This window comes from Triturus cristatus, chromosome 2_1 (genome assembly GCF_964204655.1).
Source record: "Triturus cristatus chromosome 2_1, aTriCri1.1, whole genome shotgun sequence".
NCBI classification, from domain to species: Eukaryota; Metazoa; Chordata; class Amphibia; order Caudata; family Salamandridae; genus Triturus; species Triturus cristatus.
This window is the reverse complement of record NC_140581.1, coordinates 286,323,525-286,346,531: the sequence shown is the minus strand read 5'-3', so window position 1 is coordinate 286,346,531 and position 23,007 is coordinate 286,323,525. Positions and strand designations below refer to the sequence as shown.

The 23,007-nt window shown below is 42.5% G+C and overlaps 1 protein-coding gene across 2 annotated transcripts in view; it reads right to left on the bottom strand.

Annotated features, from left to right (window-relative positions):
* The window catches only part of EGFLAM (EGF like, fibronectin type III and laminin G domains), a 699,898-nt gene that overhangs the window by 68,715 nt on the left and 608,176 nt on the right, over nt 1–23,007 (bottom strand). For both annotated transcript variants that reach the window (XM_085631113.1, XM_085631115.1), the window contains exon 16: nt 5,793–5,904. In XM_085631113.1, the coding sequence (XP_085487239.1) occupies nt 5,793–5,904 (112 nt within the window). The remainder of the gene's footprint in view (nt 1–5,792; nt 5,905–23,007) is intronic.

The window sequence follows — 23,007 nt, the reverse complement described above, 5'->3', positions numbered from 1 at the left end:
ATTGATAAGTAAGTTCTCATTGGTGCAATTAAATTCTTCTTGAGGCGTAGAGCATTCCAAGTTTAAGGTTCTGTCTACTGTTAGAGTATCCACTAACTCATGAGATGGAATTATACTGTTATTTGTAGAGGCTGTGTTATTTAGAATTTCCATTGTTTTAAAAAATCTCTTCTGCAGGGTTTTTAGTGTGCAATATTTTGTGGGAATTATAGATTATTTCTGTCTATCTTACTAGTTGATTGTAGTAACGCATTTGTTTTGAGAATTCAAGCTTATATAGAGAAATATAATTTGTTACGATAAGTCCTATTTAATTCTTTCAATTTTCCTTTTTCTTCTGTGAAGACTGGAGTGTTCCAAGGATACTGAATTTATTAGACTTTCTACTTCTTCGTTTCCATAGAATATATATACCTATTGTTGCAGTCACAATCTTACCAACATCCTTAAGCTTTTTAAAATTGCTCACTTGTTTAAGTGATTTATGAAATTTATTATTAAAGGTTGTTGGTATAACTAATTTGCAGTTATCACGGGTATTTAAAACAGAAGTAGGACCACTGCTTTTTTCACTTCGAGAATGTTTAATATGACCATGAAATAAATTGTCAGTCCAAGATGATTCCTCTGTGTGGAGAAATTCTATTCTGTCACAGTGGTAAAAATTAGATCTAATTTATGGCCTGCTCTATGCGTCGGTTTGTGTTTATTCTTCAATGCACAATACTAAATTAAGATGACAGTTTTATACTATCTAAATACATTTTCAGTACTTTTGTTCATTCACTATTCCTTTGCCTATAGTCAGTGTAGTGACAGAGAGAGGATTTTGTGCAAATGATTAAATCACCAGTGACAGAATGGCAAGCTTCTCACCCATAAATGTGAAGAAGATGGCCTTTATAAAGATGAATGAAAATCATGGGTCATCCAAATTTTACTAAGCAAGGATTAGCGGAAGCTCACCGGGCTGACCACACTGTGGCAGGGGATCTGGCTGCACCACACTGCTGGGCTCCGAGGCTTTGTGAGGTGGGACAGAATAGGTATTACCCATCTTGGAGATGTGTGGCACGTAGATGGCCTACAGTCCTTCCAAGAAATGCAGGAGCAGTACTTGCTCTCTCACACGCAGTTCTACCAATATCTGCAATTGCACAATGCCTTGCTGGCTCACATTCCCTCAGGTACACAGATCCCAGAGTTCAACCCCTTTGAAGCTAAACGTTTGATGAGGAAGCTGGACAAGGGTGTTACCCGAGTCAACACGGCTGGTGGGATGCTTGGTTGGGCGAACTTGATGAGAACAATTTGCGTGAGGCCTGATAGCCACCATGGAACTGGCCATCGCTGTGCAGTTGCGAATGGTACAGGTTAATTACCTGCAGCTTTCATATTTGACACCTTAGAGGCTCCGTCAAACTGGCAATTCTGTTGTACCCGCTGTTCCACAGCTGAAGCAGATTTTTTCCACATGGTCTGGACATATCATCAACTGATCCTGTTTTGGAAGGAGAGTGAGTGAGAGATTTCTGAGATTCTGGGGCACCAAGTTGATCTCACCCCTAGAGTTGCTTTGTTGGGGCTATTGGAGGAGTTGGGAGGACCTAGGTTGGACCGCACCTTTATTGGAGTGGTGCTACTTGTGGCCAGACGAGATATAGCTTGCAGGTGGAGGGCCCCAAATCCCCCATCTGTGGCTCAGTGGAGGAGGGGGGTAGATTGGTGTGCACACCTGGTGCAGCCTATTTATGAAGCAAGAGGCTGTACCCTCAAACATGAGAAGATCTGGTGTAGGTGGTTGGATTACCATGGGCTGAGGGTGGAACTGTAATACTTGTATTGCTGTACTGTCCTTACAGGTTTGACACAAAGTTGCTGTTTATGTTGTTATTGTTGTTGTGGTTGTGGAAATAAACAATAAAAATGTGGTTATAAAAAAACATTTTTTTACTACTGTAGGCGACAAGACAGAGATCATGCTATTTGGCAAAGTGACTGAGTTATGGTCAGCTGCCTGGTGGCCCTCAGAACCTGGCCCTGTCCCTTCACCTAAGTAGGTCGTGAAAAATCTTGGAGTGAATTTGGACCAATCACTTTCCATGAAAGACCAAGTTAACACACTTCCTTTGCCACCATGAGGCTCTCTGTTGACATCAGTAAACAACACCTTGCTGTCCAAGCTGCAGGTGGTCCAGAACTCTGCCGCATGGCTAAACTGCAATTTTCCCTGTTGCTCTCCCTCTTCCCTGATTCTTAGGAGGTTTCACAGGTTGCCGATTAGATGGCGTGTCATTTTTAAACTATGCTGTCTGACACACAAGGTACTCCATTAGTCCCGCCCAGCATATTTGCCCACTCGACTAAAACCTTACCTGCCTCCCAGATGTCTTAGGTCTTTGGATAAGGCGGTTCAGAAGCTCACACTATGTTATTCTCAGCAGGAGCAAATCCTGTTCAGCAGAAGCTCCAAGCAACAGTATCCGGTCTCATGGATCCCTTCTCCGCTATAGCCTACAGCTTCATTCCACTGGAGATTTTCGACTTCCAAAAAAGTTTCAAAGTCCAAAAGTAGAATTCTTCACCGCGACTCCCTCCAGTGGCTCCCTGACGATGATGCCTCCTCCTCAAATACATCCAGCTGCCTTGACCTGCTGACTTTACCTTCTAAGAAAGTTTTCTTCTAAATTTCTTCTAAATCCAACAGTAAGCCAAGACTGGGCCTAATTCACCTTGTGTAGTCAAACCGAGCTTCATTGCAGCCGGCCTTAACTTTTGACTTTTCCTTCGTCTCGCACAACCAGAAAACCATGGTGCCTTGATCTTTTCACTTACAACTTTAAAAATTCATAACTACGATTCTACTGATTGGATCCAATTCGTTTTTATGTCATCTTATCTATAAAATTTTACTTTCACATTATTACTGTTTGTATGCTGCATAAATACTTTATATATTGCCTCTAAGTTAATCCTGACTGGTTCTACGCCAAGCTACCAGAGGGTTAAGCACCGGTTAATTTAGTAAGTTTTGTGGTTCACCCTGACAAGGATTGTCGTCGTTATTTGACTAAGGTCTTCACCGCCCTCAATCTATAACCCAATTTCTTACAATTACCATTTTTAGGTTGAGTCTACTAGACAGCTCTGCACCATCTGTTGAGAGATATATTGTGGGCCTGTCAAGAACATACAGGGTCCAGGAGCACACCCATTCCATATCATGTGTTGGCTTTCTGTCACTCCCATTAGCTTGCTTCTTATTTAATAGCTTGCCTTGTTCACTTTGTCTTTTACATCCTTGGAGCATTGCCAATGTACTTATGTCCTTCCACTGCTCAAATTTAGGGGCATACATTTTCCTTCTATCTTAAGCACTCCACGAGAGTGCTTGTGTTTTTCAGCTATCTCCCTAGGATTCTTCTCTTCCTCCCTTTGTTCTCTGTGTTCTGTGCTCTGTTCTGTCTCGCCTATGTACTTATCGCCTGCCTGCTCCCGGTTAGTCTATCGCCTGTTGCTTCACTTACCCACCCAAATACTCCGTGTTGCTTCCCCTCCACGTGCCCTCCTCTTTCTCCTGTTGCTTCTCTAATCACCTTCCTACATCCCCCACTTCGATTTCCAACCCACGTTGGTCTCTCCCACCTGCTCCAAATTGCTCTCTTGCCCATTGCTTCTCCTTCCCGTCTTGTGTATTACTTTCCCACACCCAAACCCTTCTTCTCTCACACCTTTTACTTCCTCTTTACACCCTGATCACTGTGTTGCTTCCATCTCACCCTGCATTGCTTCCTCATGACTGCCGCTACTACTTTGCTTGTCTCCCACCCTAGCACTTTGTGATCCCCTTCAAACTCTTCCTCACCAACACCAGTTTGTAGGCGCACACAGATGATGCAACCGCCACATCATAGCACCTTTTTTTACGTTTATTTCCTTTGGCTATGTTGCAAAGCATAGGGGAATGCTGTACAGCATGGCTAAAAACAATTGGCCAATGCCAACAGTTCACAAAGGCAAGACCTATAGGTTTTGCCAATGCTTGTTTAAAAATTGTGATGTCTTTCTTCCTATACATAATTGACAATGGAGAATGCTAAAAGAAAGCTGGTTCCTATTTTTCACCGCATTTTGCGCACAGGAAGATATGATACTAAATTCAATGCCTAACTGATGTTGTATGGGTTTGTTGTATTTTTTATTTGTGGGTTAATGGTGGATGGATTGGACGAGCATGAGTTATGTTGGTGATGCTGTAATTTGAAAACACTTCTTTTTTTTCGTTGTACTTAATGTTAAAATGATTCTGTCACCCATGTTGCTGGAATTATGGATTAGATTGGTATATTTTGTATGGATGCGCTTGATGATTGAACTAGGCAAGAGTTACTTGGTATTACCTGACTATTCAATGCAAAATATGAATGGCCTGGTAGATGACAATGGAGAGGTAGAACATTTAATGCTCCTTTTTGTATAATGTGTGGCGTGAGAATTTGAGAGGTGGCAAGATTTTGAATCTCTTCATCTGTGGTGGCGATACCTGCAGTATGTGTTGCACTATAGAGACAGGCCCACTACTCAGTATAGTGAATTTGTCCAAAGGCACAGGATGCAGTGGACCATATTGTAGATATGAACTCAGTGCACTGAATCTGCAGTCCCATGATTCTTGTCTTGTACCTGGTGATATATTGCATCCTTTCTCAACATTATCAACAGCAGGCCACTCTAAATGCTTGTATCACAGTGCAGAGGTTTAAGGGAGGAGCAGCAGGTGTAGGTACTACTGTCCGTGCTGTTGTTGTTAAATGGTTTTGTGGGTCTAAGCAGTGATGTTGCTGGTGAGAACATGCTGCGTCTTCATCATTAATAGCCTTCTCCAACTAGTTCCTCTGGATCTGCAAATTTGAAGAATAGTTAAAAAGTTCTCAAAAGTTTTCTTTTAAGTTAGTCCTCCTATATGCCATATCCTTGGTTTGTATTCACTGTATTTTTTTTATATGTTTGTGTGCGTACAAGCCATATTCACCAACATACAGGTGAAAGAATGTGAAAGTGGACCTGGATCAGCACACATTATTGTCTTAAATAATGCTCACATTTTGTATTGCTTTCATATCATTGGGAAGACACCATATCATTGGAAATAGTATCCTGGAGGGATAGGGAGAGGTGTATTAGTTTAATAGTGGTCACCTGTCTGTTAAATGTCAGTAATACATTATTATGGAATGGCGAACTTGCTCGGTTGTAAGCAATATTGAGACTATTTCACAATGTGTGACAGGTTATTAGCTAAATTAAAACAATCAGCATTCACCATAGTAATGCAAGATGGCCGTTCTGTTATCCAGTCAATAAAAGGTGTGTCAAGATAACATATTCAACAAAAAACAAAAACATGTTTATTCCGCTGGCATGCTATTTCTATCTCTGTTACCCTGTGGTTCTAAGCCGAAAATAGTTATTTGTGAAGGGCTTGCATATCAATATCAGAAAACGAAACCTTAATTAGAACTGAGGAAGAGGTTTTTCTGGTCACAAAACAGGACAGCAAAACCACTTCCAGAAAACTGTCAACATGTTTTTCATATTTGTCATATACTACATCAAATCTATTACTATTTTATAAAAGCATGTCCAAATTATCTACATTTATGTCACTTGGTTACTGCACTTAAAGGTAAGATTCAAATACCTGAAAAATAAGTGTTGTTTTTTTAATTAAGCCTCATTAATAGTTTGCTAATCAGAACTAGACATTTCTAATGAACATTATTAATGCTTACCTCTGCCATTCCTTCTGTTGGTTTTTGGCTATCCACTTGTACAATACCATTCTTTGCTGTGCGAGATACACGTAGCTCATGCCACTGGCCCAGACTTATGGGTTCTGCACTCCTGGGGGAAAAAACTGCTTTTGTGAGTATTAAAACTGTTTAAAATGTGTTTGGAATGTTCCTTCTGCTACTGTCAAAATGGTATAGAATGAGGAACTCTAAAGTGAAGAAATTGCTTTTCATGTCCATACAAGTCTACATGACATCTTGATAACTCATTCACTATTTAAATGTGAAAGTATCTTGGTCAAAAGCACATGTAACGGGTATTTCTTGCTCTCTGCTTCAATAAAGCTCCCAGCATTTCAATTCTGTAATAACGTACTACTCCACAGCACATCAACAAGCAGCACAACAAAGGAATTTCAATATGATAATTTACTTAGTAGTTTTTGACATTCAAATCAAATTTAAAGGAAATTTGCAAAGAATAAATATTATACGAATAGCTTAACTTATGTAGCTTTAAAAGCCAGATGAAAAAATGCCATATTCATTAGAAATCGAACAACTATAAATTCAAAAGATTACCTCAATTTAAGGCTCATTCCCTTTATCTGCTGCATCCTGACAAATAAGTGGCTTAACCTCTCAATTCTGTTTGAGATACTTTTCTTGTCAACTTAAGTGTGTTTTGTCCTTTGGCTTTTTGTATGACTTAAGGTGAGTATTAAGGGGACGTGAGGTTGATACTGTCCTATTTTTCTTGGGTGTGATCTCATCTTCCTCCACATTGACCACCGCTCTCCCATGCCCTCTCCTCATCAAACTTCACCCTTCACTCTGCCTGCCTCATACCACCTCCAACTTCCTGTTTACAGGTAGGTTCTTTTGAAAGGCTCTCTATATCTTTTAGGAGCTTTCATGTGTAGAGACACCTTGCAGACATGAGTTGTGATTAGAATGCTTGTGGCTGACTCGCTGTCCTTACTGGTTGTAAATCAGCCATCTTGTGTCACATTATGAAGCTTCGATACACATTTTGAGAGGGAACTCCAAGTACTTTACACCATTGGTTGGGAATCTTGATATAAATACCGACTATTGCTTGTGAGCACTCTTGATAAGGTATAAAACCTTGACAAGATTTTCAATTGTAGACTGTGAGTAATTTTAAATTGCGATTAAGGAGACTTGACACAAACTTAGGAGTCTTGATACAATGATCAAAATTGTATGTGAGCACTTTGGAAAAAGCACATTACTTTGATATGAATTTTACATTGCTGACTCTGGGTAATTTTATATCATTGATATTGGAGTCTTGATCCTAACGCTGGAGTCTAGATACAAATATTAAACATTTTATGTGAGCACTTTTGACTAGGCACATGCCTTTGATATGAGTTTTCAGGTGCTGACTGAGTAGTTTTTTATTGCTGATGCGGAGCCTTGATATGGACTTTGGGCACTGAATTTGAGAATATTTGGTTTTTGTGTCACTAAAACTCCCAAGGAGAGGAGCTGTGCTTGACAAATGTCATTGGTATAGAATGACCTTTATGAGTGTGTTTCCAAAATAGAACAGCTTTAATCACTATATATATATATATATATATATATATATATATATATATATATATATATATATATATATATATTATCTACTGGCGGTCGCCAGTAGATAGTTATAGTTAGGACCGTGTTTCCATAGGAAATCCGCAAAATTCTATTTGGAATAACTTTGGCGCCGGTCGACGAATCCTCGCGAAATTTTCAAAACTAATGGGGCGCTACGCTCCGCTCCTACCCTGAAAGTCTTGGGGGGATTCGTCAAGCGGGGGCTGAGAAAAAAGGGGGGTCCCAAAACGCGTTTTCCCCATGCATTTTTCCATAGGACCTTTAGACACAGCTACAGCCCGAACGGCTGAACAGAATTACTTGAAATTTGGCAGAGAGGTAGTCCTCAGGTCAAGGATGTGCCTTTTGTAGGTCTGGTGTAAATCTGTTCAGTAGGTCCTGAGAAAATAGCATTTAAATCAATATATATATCTGTAAGCGCGCTCCGTGCGCTTACCGTAAGCTTACCATACGCGTACGGTGCCGTGCGCAAGCTCAATTCTGATTGGTGGTTACATGACTGTAAACATTCGAATCGGTCGAAATCAGGAAGTGTCGGCCGCCATTTTCTGTCTCTCGCATTGAGAAACAAAGGTGGGGAACGTGAAACTGGGGCAACGAAGAGAGTTGCAGACCCCCTAGTGTTTGTCAGGGGGTCCAAGAAGGACCCAAAAGTACGAAAAATAAATTTAATAATTTTCAAAAAAAATCGCGGGGTACGCGTACGGTAAGCTTACCGTACGTGCACGGCAAAAAAAATAACAAAAAAAAAATAAAGAAGTAACAATCACATTTATTAAATAAATTAAAGGACCCACAAGGGCCAAAAAAACAAATGTTACTGCGTAAAAAAAGGCGAGGCGCGCACGGCCTGGACTGCGCAACGTGGGCGCTCGGTGCGCGAAGTGCACCGAGCGCCCACAGCGCGCGCACGGTGCGCAAAGCGCACCGTGCGCGCAGGGTGTGCGCATAGTGAAAAATCAGAAAAAATAATAAAAAATAAATACATAACTTAGCATTTAAAAAAACGTACAAATTCACTGAAAAAACCATAGGTTTCACACACGTTATAGTTAGGAATTATCATTTACAAAACCTTGCAAATTCACTTAAAAAACCATAGGTTTCACACATGTTATAGTTAGCTATACATTTCACTCGTAAAAAACCAATGAAATTCCACGTTATAGTTAGATCAGGTAACTATAACTTGCGCGACTGCAATCCACAATGTGTAATTTCAGATGTCATCATTGATGTCATGAGTGATGTCACTGACCATGTCATGAGTGATGTACTATGTGACGTCATCAGCAGTTTATTGTGGGCGCGCAAGTTATAGTTACCTGATCTAACTATAACGTGGAATTTCATTGGTTTTTTACGAGTGAAATGTACAGCTAACTATAACATGTGTGAAACCTATGGTTTTTTAAGTGAATTTGCAAGGTTTTGTAAATGATAATTCCTAACTATAACGTGTGTGAAACCTATGGTTTTTTCAGTGAATATATATATATATATTCACAGAAAAAACCATAGGTTTCAGGCACGTTATAGTTAGGAATTAGCATTTAAAAAACCTCAGAAATTCACTGAAAAAACCATAGGTTTCAGGGGTGTTATAGTTAGCTGGACTTTTCACTTGTACAAAACCAATGAAATTCCCCCGTTATAGTTAGTTCAGCTAACTATAACTCGCGCGCCCGCAATGCACTGCTGATGACGTCACATATTACATCACTCATGACATGGTCAGTGACATCACTCATGACATCACTGATGACATCTCAAATGACATCACTGATGACATCATCCAGTGAATGTCTGTTTTTCTGAAAATTAAATATGTTTTATATATGTATATCTCAAGGTCTATGGAAGAATAAATGGGTATATAAGTGTCTAAATGGATGATTTGTTTTTGAAAAATTGATTGTGTAACTGACCGATTAAGTGTATCATAGTGAATACATGGGTTAGTGAGTAATGTTTAAATATGTAAATATCTGTATCAGTCTCTCACTTTGTGTATAAGTGGCTGCATGGGTTGGTGAGTAGCTACATGGGTGTCTATATAGGTTATTAGTTGGTTTTTTGAGTATCAGTCTGAGTGTCTGCATGGTTCGGTGGGGGTATTACGTAGTGCATAGGTGCATGAATGAGTGACTCACTGTTTGTATGTGTTGAAGACAGCATGTGTGCAGGACTGTATGGGTGGATGAGTGTGTGTATGGGTGTGTTAGTGAGTGAATGACTGTCTCAATAGTGTCTTTATGAGTAACTACATATGTTTTAAACTAGTATATGTGACTATTGGTGTATATAAGTGAGTATATGTGAGAGTGAGAGATTGAAAGAGTTCCTGTATGAATAAGTATGTGTTTCTATAAGTGATTGTTTAAAAGACTAAGTATGTGTAAGTTTCCGTAGAAGTAAGTGTGGTGGTGTGTGTATAACTGTATATGCAAGTTAATGTATGTTTGATTCTTTATTAGCATGAGTGACTATGTGGGTGAGTAACTCTATGGATGAGTGGCATTGTGTAACAGGATGTATAGGTGTACGAGTACATATGATGAGTGAGTACATGTATGAGTGACTGTATAGGACTGTTGGTGAATGAGTGGATGTGTATGTGGATCTTAGAATTACTGAATAGGTTGTTGTAACTTATATTGGTATGTCTATTGTTTTGAAAATTTTAGTCTCTATTTTTGAATGTGTGTATCAAAGGCTATATTAGGGTGAGAGGAGGTCTGCCACTCTATCACAATGATGATGTCATCAGTGATGTAATTTGAGATGTCATCAGTGATGTCACTGACCATGTCATGAGTGATGTAATATGTGACGTCATCAGCAGTGCATTGCGGGCGCGCGAGTTATAGTTAGCTGAACTAACTATAACGGGGGAATTTCAATGGTTTTGTACAAGTGAAAAGTCCAGCTAACTATAACACCCCTGAAACCTATGGTTTTTTCAGTGAATTTCTGAGGTTTTTTAAATGCTAATTCCTAACTATAACGTGCCTGAAACCTATAGTTTTTTCTGTGAATTTCAAAGGTTTTTTAAATGCTAATTTCTAACTATGCCTACAGAGATAGGATATGTGAAGAAAGAAGAAAAAATGCACAGAAAGAAAAAAAAGAAGTGCAGAAAGAAGCAACAGAAGTCCTCAAAGACGAAGAAAAGTGCAGGAAGAAGGATAACGTGCAGAAAGAACAAAAATAAGAGCAGAAAGAATCCTTGTTGCAAAATCATCCTGTACCCTCAACTTTTTCAGACGGATACTGGTGGTAACTGAGTCTGACTAACCAGTCCTAGAGCCAGTGCTATGTTAAAAGACACTTAGAATACAGTGAAAACACCTACATACACTAGGGAACATTATGCGTTGGGGTCCCCCTGTGATTAGCATGATCTCCTCTGTAAGCCCCTAGTATATAATAGGGCAGGGGGATTAAAACTACCTCTTAAAACAGGCCACAGGGCGTTTTTGCACACGTTAACTCAGGCCCCATCCCCTCCCTTCACCACTGTGTAAACACGCCCTGTGTCCGTTTTTAGTTGAGAGATTAAGTTCATTTGAATCCTGAGGGTCCATAGGGTCCAACTAGCCCACTAGGTACCTCCAGTAAGTGCCACAGAGCTGCGTTGCAGAGAGGTGTAAAAAGTGGCACAGCCTGGACCACCTCTCTGCAATGCAGCTCAGTGGCGCTTACTGGAAGCACTTGGTGGGCTAGTTAGCCCCCAGGGGCCCTCAGTATTGAAGGGAAATTATATCCCCAATTTAAAACGTGCCATAGTGCGTGTTTGCACACGTCACCTCAGGCCCCGTCCCCTCCCTTCACCACTGTGTAAACACGCCCTGTGGCTGTTCTAAGTTGAGAGATTAAGTCCCCTTGAATCCTAAGGGTCCCTAGGGTCAAACTAGACCACTAGGTACCTCCAGTAAGCGCCACAGAGCTGCGTTGCAGAGAGGTGTAAAAAGGGGCTTGGCCTCAGAACACCTGTCTGCAGCGCAGCTCCCTGGCGCATACTGGAGATGCCTGTTGGGCTAGTTGGCCATCAGGGACCCTCAGTATTGAAGAGGAATTAATTCCCCAACTTACAACTCGCCAGGGGGCGCGTTTGCAGAGTGCTGCAAGGAGGGGGCGTGGCCTCCGGCACAATGCCAGTCTTTTATTTATTTTAATTTTTTAAGAAGGGGGGCTGTGTGGTTCCCCTTCTTATTCTAATTTATTGGCCCTGATGACCCCATCCCCCAGGGCCTGTCTCCTAATTATATTTTTTTGACCCCAATCCCCAGGGCCGGCCACTGTTTTTTATTATTTTTAAAAAATATATATTTATAGACACACCTAGGACATGCTGAACAACCCGTACGTACCTATCACCATGAGGATTTGCGTGATATTCATTAAAAGGCGACTATGCATACAATGAATCCACGTGGAATGTATTTACACCACTAGTGAAGCTCTGACATGTCTGATGCCCTACCGTGCCTAATCCCGGTAGACACCCTTGTAGTTTATTTATACAAACATGGGTAGCTATTGACGGGCACATTTAATACACATGCACACCAAGCCATTCAAAGGGGATTCGACAAAAATTCGACCAAAACTATGTAAGAAACCCCCCTCACGGTTAATAAAACACACATCCACTGCCGGATGTGTAATACTTTTTATTTTACTCTCTGGAAAGGGGACGAACATCACTTGAGAGTCACAGTGCGCTCCTGGCAGAGCCCAATGCTGTGTTACACCCACCATTGCCTGCCGAGTGCCACACACCTCTGTGTTGTATTCCACCAGCTAGTGCATATGCTATGACACTCTCTAGCCCATGTGCACTGTAACACCACCCCGTGAATATGTCATGCCACACTTGTCTTCGCACGGGTTATATTGCCCCATCTAACGTGCCTTCCTCGATGCCTATGTTATAACGCACAGTGCTATGCCATACATATTACAATCTGGGATCCATATCTTTGTCACAGTGCATATGCAACGTTACACTCCCCAGCACATATTTTATATTACAACTTTAGAGACTAGTTAGGTTACACAACACTGCCCTGTGCATATTACACTCCAAGGCGCATATCGCATAGCACAATCTAGTGCCTGTGCTATCTCGCGCTCTCCAATGAATCTGTCATTGCGCACAATGTATTGCATATTATATTTCACACCCGGTTCATCTTATATCACACTTTTTGGTGCATAGTTTATACCATACACTATATCTAGTTTTCATTTTCAATCGTGCTCTCAGGACTATGTTCTATATAACACTGTGTTCACCTACCCTTTTCACGGGCATTACATTTTGTGATAGGGGGTGGAGGGTCAGGGGGTGTTTGTGCCAAGTGAGCCCGGAGTCACAGTCACAAACGTCCTCTTCTTCCTGAATATAAGTGAGATTATGCTGCATACTTGTTCATATTTTAAGTAGTTCGCACAGACACACGTTTTAAAAACAATAAAGTTCCTAATACCCGCCTTCTCTGAACAGTTAGCTTGCTGCCCCATCCCCCTCCTCCCTATCCTCTTGTTGTGTGAATCCATGGACTAGCCTCCTCCCTCCTGCCATGCATGGTCTGATGTGCTGCCACTGCCCTCAATTTAGTATGATGTACCAGTCCACTCCTCCTGCCCTCCATTGCCCAATTCTATGCCCCATCATTGACCTCCTGCTTAAACTCTGTGCTTAGCTTGCTGCCCCTATTCTCCTTCCCCCTGCCCTCCGATGTCTTTGTGTATGCCCCTGCTCCATCCTTTTTGCCCACCATGTTCCATGGACCTGCCACTCCTATCTACTCTGAGTGTTCTGTTGAGCTGTCACTCCCCTCCCGCCTGCCTAGCATTGTCAAATGACTGTAACCTGTCCCTGCCACCTCCACCCTGCCTGTCCACATGCCATGCCCCTATCCTCTTCCTCCTGTCCTACATGGTCCATTGTACTGCCACACCCTTCTGCCCTCCCTGGTCTGTTGTGCTGCAACTGCTCCTCCTGCCTGCCCCGTGCGGTCTGTTGTGAGGCCCCTTCCCCTGAACTTTCTTGTCTGTGCACAGGTCCTGACCCTCCCTTCTATCCTCCATCGTCCTTTGTGCATGCCCCTGCACCCTCCTTCTTGCCCATCATAGCCAGTGTAATACCACTAACCCTCCCACTTGTCTTGCATGGTCTTCTGTGCTGCCATGGCCCCTCCCACCTTCCCTGTGTGGTCAGTTAGCTGCCCCTGAACCCCTCCCACCTTCCCTCCATGGTCTGTGTGTATGCCATCATAGTCTCACTGTTGCTCTTCATGGTGTCTCTTGCTTCTAGTGCCCATCCTGCCTGACCTCCATGGCTATCTTGCTGCTACTGCCCTGCCCCCTTGCCCCCAGCCCTCTGTTTACATGTGCAGACCCCTACTCCCTCCCTCCTGGCTTGTCTGTTCCATTGTAATGCCCCTGATCCATCCCTCCTGCCCTTTATGGTCTGTTATGCTGCAGCTTTCTCTCCTGTCTGTCCATTATGGTCCTGCCTCTTGCCCCTCTGTTCTCTGTTGTCCATGTGCATGGTCCTGTCCCCTCCCTTTTGCTTTCTATGGATTGTTGTGCTAAACTCCCGTCCCGCATGCCCTGTGTGTTGTATTGTGCTGCTGCAAACCCTGATGCCTGCCCTGCAGGGTCAGTTTGGTGCACCTCTCCATGTCCCTCCTGTCCTCTGTTATCCAAGTCCATGTCCCTACCCCATTTCCTTCCATGATCCAATGTACCATACTTGCGAACAAATTGAACTTGGTAAGAGGGAGATTTTGAAAAAAAACTGGGGTATTGATTTTCCCCTTTGAGTTACATTGAAAAAGAGGAGATTGTAGACAGGAGACAGATAAAATAAAGCCCATTTGAGCTTAAAAACATTGGACGTTTCCTGGCTGAATCAGGTCTGTTGGCATGTATGGTTGTACTACCATTGCCTCTTCCTTCTGCCCACAATGGTCTATTACATTGCCACAGCCTCTCTTGCAAGTCCTGTATTGTTGGTTTGTTGCCCCTGCCCCCCTATCCACTGCCCTCCATAGTCTATTGTGCTGCCACGGCCCTTCCTGCCTGCTCAGTGTGGTTAAATTGTTGCCTTTGCACCCTCCTACCTGCCTTCAATTTTCAGAGTCCGTGCCCCTGGCCTCTGCCTCTCAACAGTATCCTAATGAACAACTAGATTGCTAACATTCTATATTTATTACAAAAGTGTGGAACGCCTGACGTCATCTTGATGTAATCAAAACTGTAATACCTAGAGCATTTCCTTTAGAAATTACATATATGAGAGGGTCTGATTGGCATCAAAATTATGGTTAGTGCTCTAAAAGACTAAAATAAGGACATATTTTCTGAGTTTTCAATTAGCGAGAAAGCACTTTTAAATTATTTGTTACCTTTATGTTTTTTTATCCAGTTGACCACTTGATTAAATGTTGCACTTAGGGGAGAGGATGTGGTGTTACTTCCAGAACTGCAGACTTTGCAACTGGGGAACCAGGTTGGAGTTTCTGCTTCAGCTCGACATTCTGTGATTCTGGTCAAATCACTTAGTCTCCCCATGTCTACAACCAAAATGAATTTGTTCTTGTGTGATGTAACCAATGCTCATGTAAAGCACTCCAATACCTGACAAGTCTGCACTATATAACACTGCAAAAACACAAAATAATAAGTGTTTTGCACACTTCTGTCATTGGGCTATATTTGGGCTACATCTGGGTGATTTTGGGCTAAATTTGGGCTCTTTTGTCTCCGGTGGCCATCTTGGGAGATTTATTTGTTATGAAGTTTCCTAATTTCCTCATGTACTGCAGTCTCCTCGGTAGGAAATGCTTTTAGTTTTTTACTTTGATTCCATCATGAAGGTATTCAGATATGTCACACATTTGCCATAAATTCTGAATGTTAGCACTCTAGTTGCTCATTAGATCACTGTAGTAAAACTACTGTTCACCATGGAAGTCTGCTCCTGGTATTAAAAGTGCATGTTTCAGTCTGCATGTCAGAATTTTTTAATGAAATAGAAGAGGATTTGAGAAGTCACTCAAAATGTGCCCTCATTTTCTTTCTTCAGCATTAATCATAATTTCTATGGCAAAATGAACCCCCTCATTGTGTTCCTTTTTAAATTAAATGTTTTAAGTGTTACCAGTTTATTCCAATCAAGATGGCTTCAGGTGTGCCATACTTTTGTCATAATGAAGACAGTAAGCGCTCTAATTGTTTTTAAGAACACTCTGGGACATTCTGTCATTGGGCTATACTTAGGCTACATCTGGGTGATATTTGGGCTACATTTGGGCTCTTTTGTCTCTGGTGGCCATCTTGGCAGACTTATTTGTGATGAAGTTTCCTAATTTCCTCATTTACTGCAGTCTCCTCAGTAGGAAATACTTTCAGTTTTTTACTTTGATTCCAAAGGCATTCAGATGTGTCACACATTTGCCATAAATTCAGAATGTTAGCACTCTTTTTGCTCATTAGATCACTGTAGTAAAGCTACTGCTCACCAGGGAAAACTGCTGCTGGTATTGAAAGTGCATGTTTCAGTCTGCATGTAAGAATTTTTTAATGAAATAGATGAGGATTTGAGAAGTCACTCACAATGTGCCCTAATTTTTCTTTCTGCAGCACTAATCATACTTTTTATGGAAAAATGAGCCCCCTCATTTTGTTCCTTTTTAAATTAAATGTTTTAAGAGTTACCACTTTAATCCAAGCAAGAAGGCTTCAGGTGTGCCATACGTTTATCATAAATAGGACTGTTAGCGCTCTAGTTGTTCTTTGGAACACTCTGGGAAGCTGCAGTAGAACACAAAGGAATCAACTGACAGTCTCTGCCCTTGTTGGATGTACATGTTTTACTGAGAATGTCAGACTTCATTCTCACATGACTGAAAAAGATAATGTGAATTTACAGAAAATAAGCTTCCAAACCTCTGTGGGAAAAGCGTGAGAAAATATTTTTCTCTCAATCATGATATCCCAGCAGAAGGCTTTTTCACATGGTGAAATCACCTTAGAACATACCACAATTCCTAAAATGAGTATGGTACCATCAACAAATGATTTATAATGTAACTAAAGTCTTAAAATCTTCTATTAACTGCAATGCTTTTTAATGAGGTGCTATCATGTATATTGGTCCCAAGATGGCTGCCAACACTTCTTGGATGAAGTGCTGACAGCCAATCAGATCTCAGGATGAGATGTGTGGTTAGGCTCCGCCCACATATATATATGAGTTTACTTTTGATTTTCTCAGGAACTTCTGAACAGATTGACACCAGACCTGCAAAAGGCACATCCCTGACCTGAGGACTACCTCTCTGCCAAATTTCAAGTAATTCTGTTCAGCCGTTCGGGCTGTACCTTGGACTAAAGGTCCCTATGGAAAATTGCATGGGGAAAATGCGTTTTGGGACCCCCCTTTTTTCTCAGCCCCCGCTTGACGAATCCCCCCGAGACTTTTAGGGTAGGAGCGGAGCGCAGCGCCCCACCTATTTTGAAAATTTCGCGAGGATTCGTCAACTGGCGCCAAAGTTATTCCAAATAGAATGTTGCGGATTTCCTATGGAAACACGGTCCTAACTATAACTATCTACTGGCGACCGCCAGTAGATAATATGTATATATATATATATATATATTCACTGAAAAAACCATAGGTTTCAGGGACGTTATAGTTAGTTGGGCATTTCACTCATACAAAACCATAGAAATTCCGCCGTTATAGTTAGTTGAGCTAACTATAACTCGCGCCCCCGCAATGCACTGCTGATGACGTCACAGATTACATCATTCATGACATGGTCAGTGACATCACTGATGACATCACTGATGACATCTCAAATGACATCACTGATGACATCATCCAGTGAATGTGTTTTACTTTCAAATTTAAATATGTATTATATAAATACCAAGTTGTATTGAAGAATGAGTGGATGTATAAGTGTCTGGATGGAGGGTTTAGTAGGTGTGTGACTCACTGTTTAAGTGAGTGATTAAATGTGTCATACTGAATACATGGGTTAGTGACTAAACTGTGTGAATGTCTGTATCAATCTGTCTGCTGTTGTATAAACTGCTGCATCAGTTGGTCAGTAGCTCCACGGGTGTCTATATGGGTTATTGATTAGTTGCCTGAGTAATTGTATGGGGGACTGAGTGTGTGTGTGGTTGGGTGGGGGGGTGACTCTGTGCATAGATGTGTGAGTGGTTGATTGACTGGGTGTATGACTTTAAGAGTGCATGTGGAAACAGTTCTATGGGTGAGTGAGTGTGTGTATGGATGTGTTGGTGAGTGACTGGATGTCTCAGTGGTAGATGTCCAAGTAAGTACAAAAGTAAAAGGCAGTGTATGTGAGAGTTGGAGTTTATAAATGACTATATGTGAGAGTCAGTGATTGTGGGAGTGGCTGTATGGATGAGTGTATACTTGTATTAGTGATTATATAGGAGAGTAAGTATGCATTAGTATGTAAATGACTAAATGAGGTGGTGTGTGTATAACTATGTAGGTGAGTAAATGGAACTGTGATTGATTCTTTGCATCACTGACTAGGATAAGTGCATGACTGGCTAGGATGAGTGGTGGTGTGTATAGTCTGTATAGGTGTATGAGTGCATATGATAGTGTTGTATTGATCAGCGAATACATGTATGAATGGTTGTATAGATGAATGAGTGCATGTGTCTGTAGACCTAGGAATTAGTGAGTGCGTTTGTAATAACTGGTATTGGTGTGTCGATGGTTTTGAAAATGGAAGTCTGTATTTTACAGGGGGTGTATCAAAGGTTATATTAGGGTGTGAGTAGGTGCATCAGATTGTCACATTGATGATGTCATCAGTGATGTCATCAGTGAGTTCATTTGAGATGTCATCAGTGATGTCATCAGTGATGTCACTGACCATGTCATGAATGATGTAATATGTGACATCATCAGCAGTGTATTGCGGGGGCATGAGTTATAGTTAGCTCAACTAACTATAACGGCGGAATTTCTATGGTTTTGTATGAGTGAAATGTCCAACTAACTATAACGTCCCTGAAACCTATGGTTTTTTCAGTGAATTTCAAAGGTTTTTTAAATGCTAATTTGTAACTATAACGTCAATGAAACCTGTGGTTTTTTCAGTGAATTTCAAAGGTTTTTTTAAATGCTAATTTGTAACTATAATGTACCTGAAACCTATGTTTTTTTCAGTGAATTTCAAAGATTTTTTAAATGCTAATTTCTAATTATTTTCTTCTTTAAACCTATAGTTTTTTCAGTGATTTTAAATTATCACTTTATTGTCAACCTAGTGAAAACAGCCAATATCCCCAGTTTTCCAGCAATAGCTTCCACCCATAAAAATGCGTCACAAATGAGAATAACTAACAGTAATAATATACAGTGTAGACGTCCCCGTACAAAAATTAACACAAAAGCACCAGATCCCGATATTTTCAACGAGCATCCAAATTTGGGATAGGATCCAAAAACAGGGAATACGCCACGTTTGCAGTAGGTATCCAACATCTGCATTTTACTGGTGTAAACCGGGACGACTACCTACAATGTGAAAGGGATCGCAGCCCAGAATCACATCTGAAGCGCAACATATGTCATAGAGTTACTGATCACGCAGCTAAAACACCCATGAAGGCCACAACACTCATTGCCACCAGCCTCAGGACGTCCCCCCCGGACCAGCCCCCTCCCTACTACCACCGAGGCAGCGCAAAACAGGACAGCGGACCTTCCAAAAACAGCAAGGTCCCTCAGCCACACAATACTTGAATGTTGGCAGATATGGCAAGCAAATATGTGTGAAGGAAGCAACTCATCCATCAATAATAATAATGCACACAATACCAAGTGTAGCGGTGATGTGCTGGACAGACCTCACTATACAGATCATAAACCTCTCCATCTGTACATATACTGCTGGTGCTTGTAGTGTTGTGCACAATAGACGCAACCATGTTACCTCAGGCAGTGGGGAAGATCTCGGACATGTAGCTGTGTTGTCCTCCCCTGAAAGCGGAAGCGCGGTGGGCTGGTCCAACGTACGGCACTCCAGTGTAGGAGTATGAATAAATAAGCCGGGGCTCTGGGCGTGGTTCACTTGTGAACTGTGAAGACCAACGAGTCTGCCAGAGCGGCGGGCCTCACCCTGCCACGTGGCTGCTGCCATGACCGCGGGTCTCCTCGACACAGGCCCCCTACGAACCCAGCGGCACAGCACCGCAGACTTATGTCCATACAGACTACAGCCTTCGATCTACACTGCGGAGAGCAAGCATCACAATTCAGATGGAGTAGCGATTGCAGATGACCAGTCCAGTACGCAAGATACATTGCTCCCAGTGAGGCCCTCTCGGACCAAGCATCATCGCAGGGTGCACACATGCTGAGTGCTTCAGGTGCCACTAACTCAGTGCACAACAAATCATCGCCACGTGGCCTTATTGAGGCAGAAATCAATAGACAAAAGACATTGCTCCGAGTGTGGCCCCCCCGGACCACGAATCATTGCAGGGTACGTACACGCTGTGCGCCAAAGATACTACTAACTCAGTGCACCATAAGTCATCACCACGTGGCCTTACTAAGGCTGAATTCAATAGGCAAAAGACATTTCTCCCAGTGCAGCCCGCTCGGACGACGCATCATCGCAGGGTGCGCACACGCAGGTTGCTTCAGGTGCCACTAACTCAGTGCACCACTTATCATCGCTGGCTGCACACACGCTGAATTGCGAATAACTGTGCAGCTCTACTGAATGCCATGTGGCTGTGGGGCCTTGCTGACTGCAGCCTCTGGCCTTCACTGCGGTCAGCACGACTCACAATTAAAATTGAGTGTTTATTCATTAATTACAGAGTCCAGTAGGCAACTAACTACAACCTCTTTGAAACCTAAATAATATCCTTTTAGTATCCTTGCTTCAAGAACTTTTTTGATATCAATTATAGCTTTAGTACAATCACAAAATTGATCTTGCAAGTCCAAAGGAACACTGAATGGCAATCTACGCTGTGGTCAGCAGAGCTCACAGTTCGAATTCAGTCGTGATTCATGAATTTCAGAGTCCAGTAGGCAACTAACTATAACGTCCCCGAAACCTACACATTTTGACAATGTATTCCATACATATTTCATCTATTGTTACCTACACTGCAGTCAGCAGAGCTCACAATTTACATTGAGACATGATTTATTAATTGTAGACAGAATTGTACTCTATGTCCTCGGATTTTGTCAAGAGGAAGTGACAAAAAGCATTCCTCGATGTCTGTGCTGACTACTGCCTTCCATCTACATTGCAGATAGCAGGGCTCACAATTCACATCGAGTCGCAATTGCAGATGACGCAGTCCAGTAGGCAAGAGACATTGCTCCCAGTGCGGCCCACCCGGAACACGTATCATCGCTGGCTGCGCAGACGCTAAATGCTTCTGATGCCCATATTGTCTATAATTTCACATCTGCTGTCCTACCTCAGTGTATCACAAGTCATGAACCCTTTACGATCGAATGTTTTCTGTATGATTTCATATCTGGTACCCGTACCTTAGTGCAGCACAAATCATTGACCCTTTATGATTGAATCTCTGTGTCTGATCCAATGATTACTGTTGTACTTGTTGCCAGCACCAACCATTCCCGGAGGGTTGGCTTACAATCACCCCACACGCATTCACTACAGACGTCACTGGACATGTGACCCTGGTAATAAAAAGGAGTCGAGCGCACGTGCCCGTACCCAGTTCCACTATCTATCTGTGTCCGTGTGTTCATTATGTATGCAACATGCTACCCCTAGGCCCTACCACATTACATAGTGCTCTGGACAGTGTATACAACCATCTTACCTTTGACAGTGGGGGAAAACTTTAGTTATGTAACTTTGTCTCGGTCATTGTACAAGTACATACGTAGAGACTACATCAATAGAGTACTGCAAGCAGAGTGTATAGTGAATTTATAAGTGCGTGAGGATCTTCGCAGTGATTGTATAAGTACACATGTTGGCGCAAGCCTAACTCCGACAACAAGCTTGTCTCTAATTGGCTGCCCTCCATGTGCCAAAAACTGAAACTTCAACTTTCCATGGCCCTGTGTTGTTACAGCTGCAACACTCCACTGAATGTGCAATAAACATTCATATCCACACAGATGTCTCATGTCCACCATCTTTCTTGTGTGGAACTATGGATGAATATAGGGTTAGTAATTCCCCGTACCTTCCATGTTGGCCATATTGTTGGACTTGGCTCACAGAGTGACACTTTGGCTTTTGCAACCCGGGTGATGGTAACACTCCAACACGGAAACCTCCCACAGCCACTCCCTCACAGCTGGTATACACCCACACCACACCCATCCAGCACAGGCGTCACATGACACGTCACCCTACTAATAAAAAAGACCGGGCACATGTGCTCTATGCCATTTTAGAGTTGCTCGCAACGCATGCACTGCGGCCGGCATAGTCACACCGCCACGGTGATGGCCCGTCCCGGTGGTCCAGACACTTGGTGTTTTGTGTGCTCTGCTGCACCGCAGTGTAGGCTTGAGCCCAACAGCGAAGCCTGGCCTCACTTCTCACTGAGTTAGAAGCACCGCAAGCACTGAGCGGGTGTACAAACTGTGATGATGATAGGTGCACTAGTATGTCCTCTGCCATGGCGATATCAAGACTCACTACCAAATGTGAGACCTATTAGCTTGCAGAATGGAGCTGCATGATGTGGAGGGTGCCGTGACCGTGAAAAGGTTAGCAGTGAGGCCTTGGTGTCAGCGTCGGGCAGTGGATGGGGTACAGCAGCCTGAATGCAGAAAGACAGCAGAGCGATTTAGGAGTACGCACTCTTCAGATTGGTAACGCGGGCACTGGTGCAATGCCCGAGGAGCTGGTGCTGAGTTCCAACTGTGGGCTGCTTTTTGGAGCAGTCTGGGGGGCAGATTTGGGCAATGTCGCTGTTGTTTGGATACAGCCAGCGGCCCAGTGGGTGTCTGAATGGCCTTTCTAGAGACAGATGGGCGTCATTACCTCACGTTTAGCAACAGGTAGAGGTGTCACTTTCTTTCTCTCGCAGGGCCGCCCATTAATGTATGCATACCTAGCATGGCAGGAGGCCTGAGCAGAAGTGGCCTCACTTGTTTTTAAGTCACCAGTGGTAAACGAATCCCGTGCATTTTTTTGCATCTCCCCCACACCCCTTTTTTAAATAAAATTTCGCCGAAGCAGTGTTTTGAGGAAAGGCAATATGCAAATGTGGGCACTTTGTTTTTTAGCCTGCCCGGGCCAATTTGAATCCTAATCCAATGCTGCTCTGCCATTACTAATTCTGTACTATCTTTTAGATGTGGGAGCTTGAGAGTTCCACCAGGTCGCGGCACGTGGTTGGAGACAGAGTGGTGGCGTAAAGGTAAGCTGTGACGGTTTTGTACACAGTGTGAGCACTCACTGTCCCTCTCTTCATCTCTTCCTTTCTCTCCTTCACACTCTTTCTCTCTCTTCCTCTCACACTGTTTCTCTTTTTCTCTCTCTCTTCC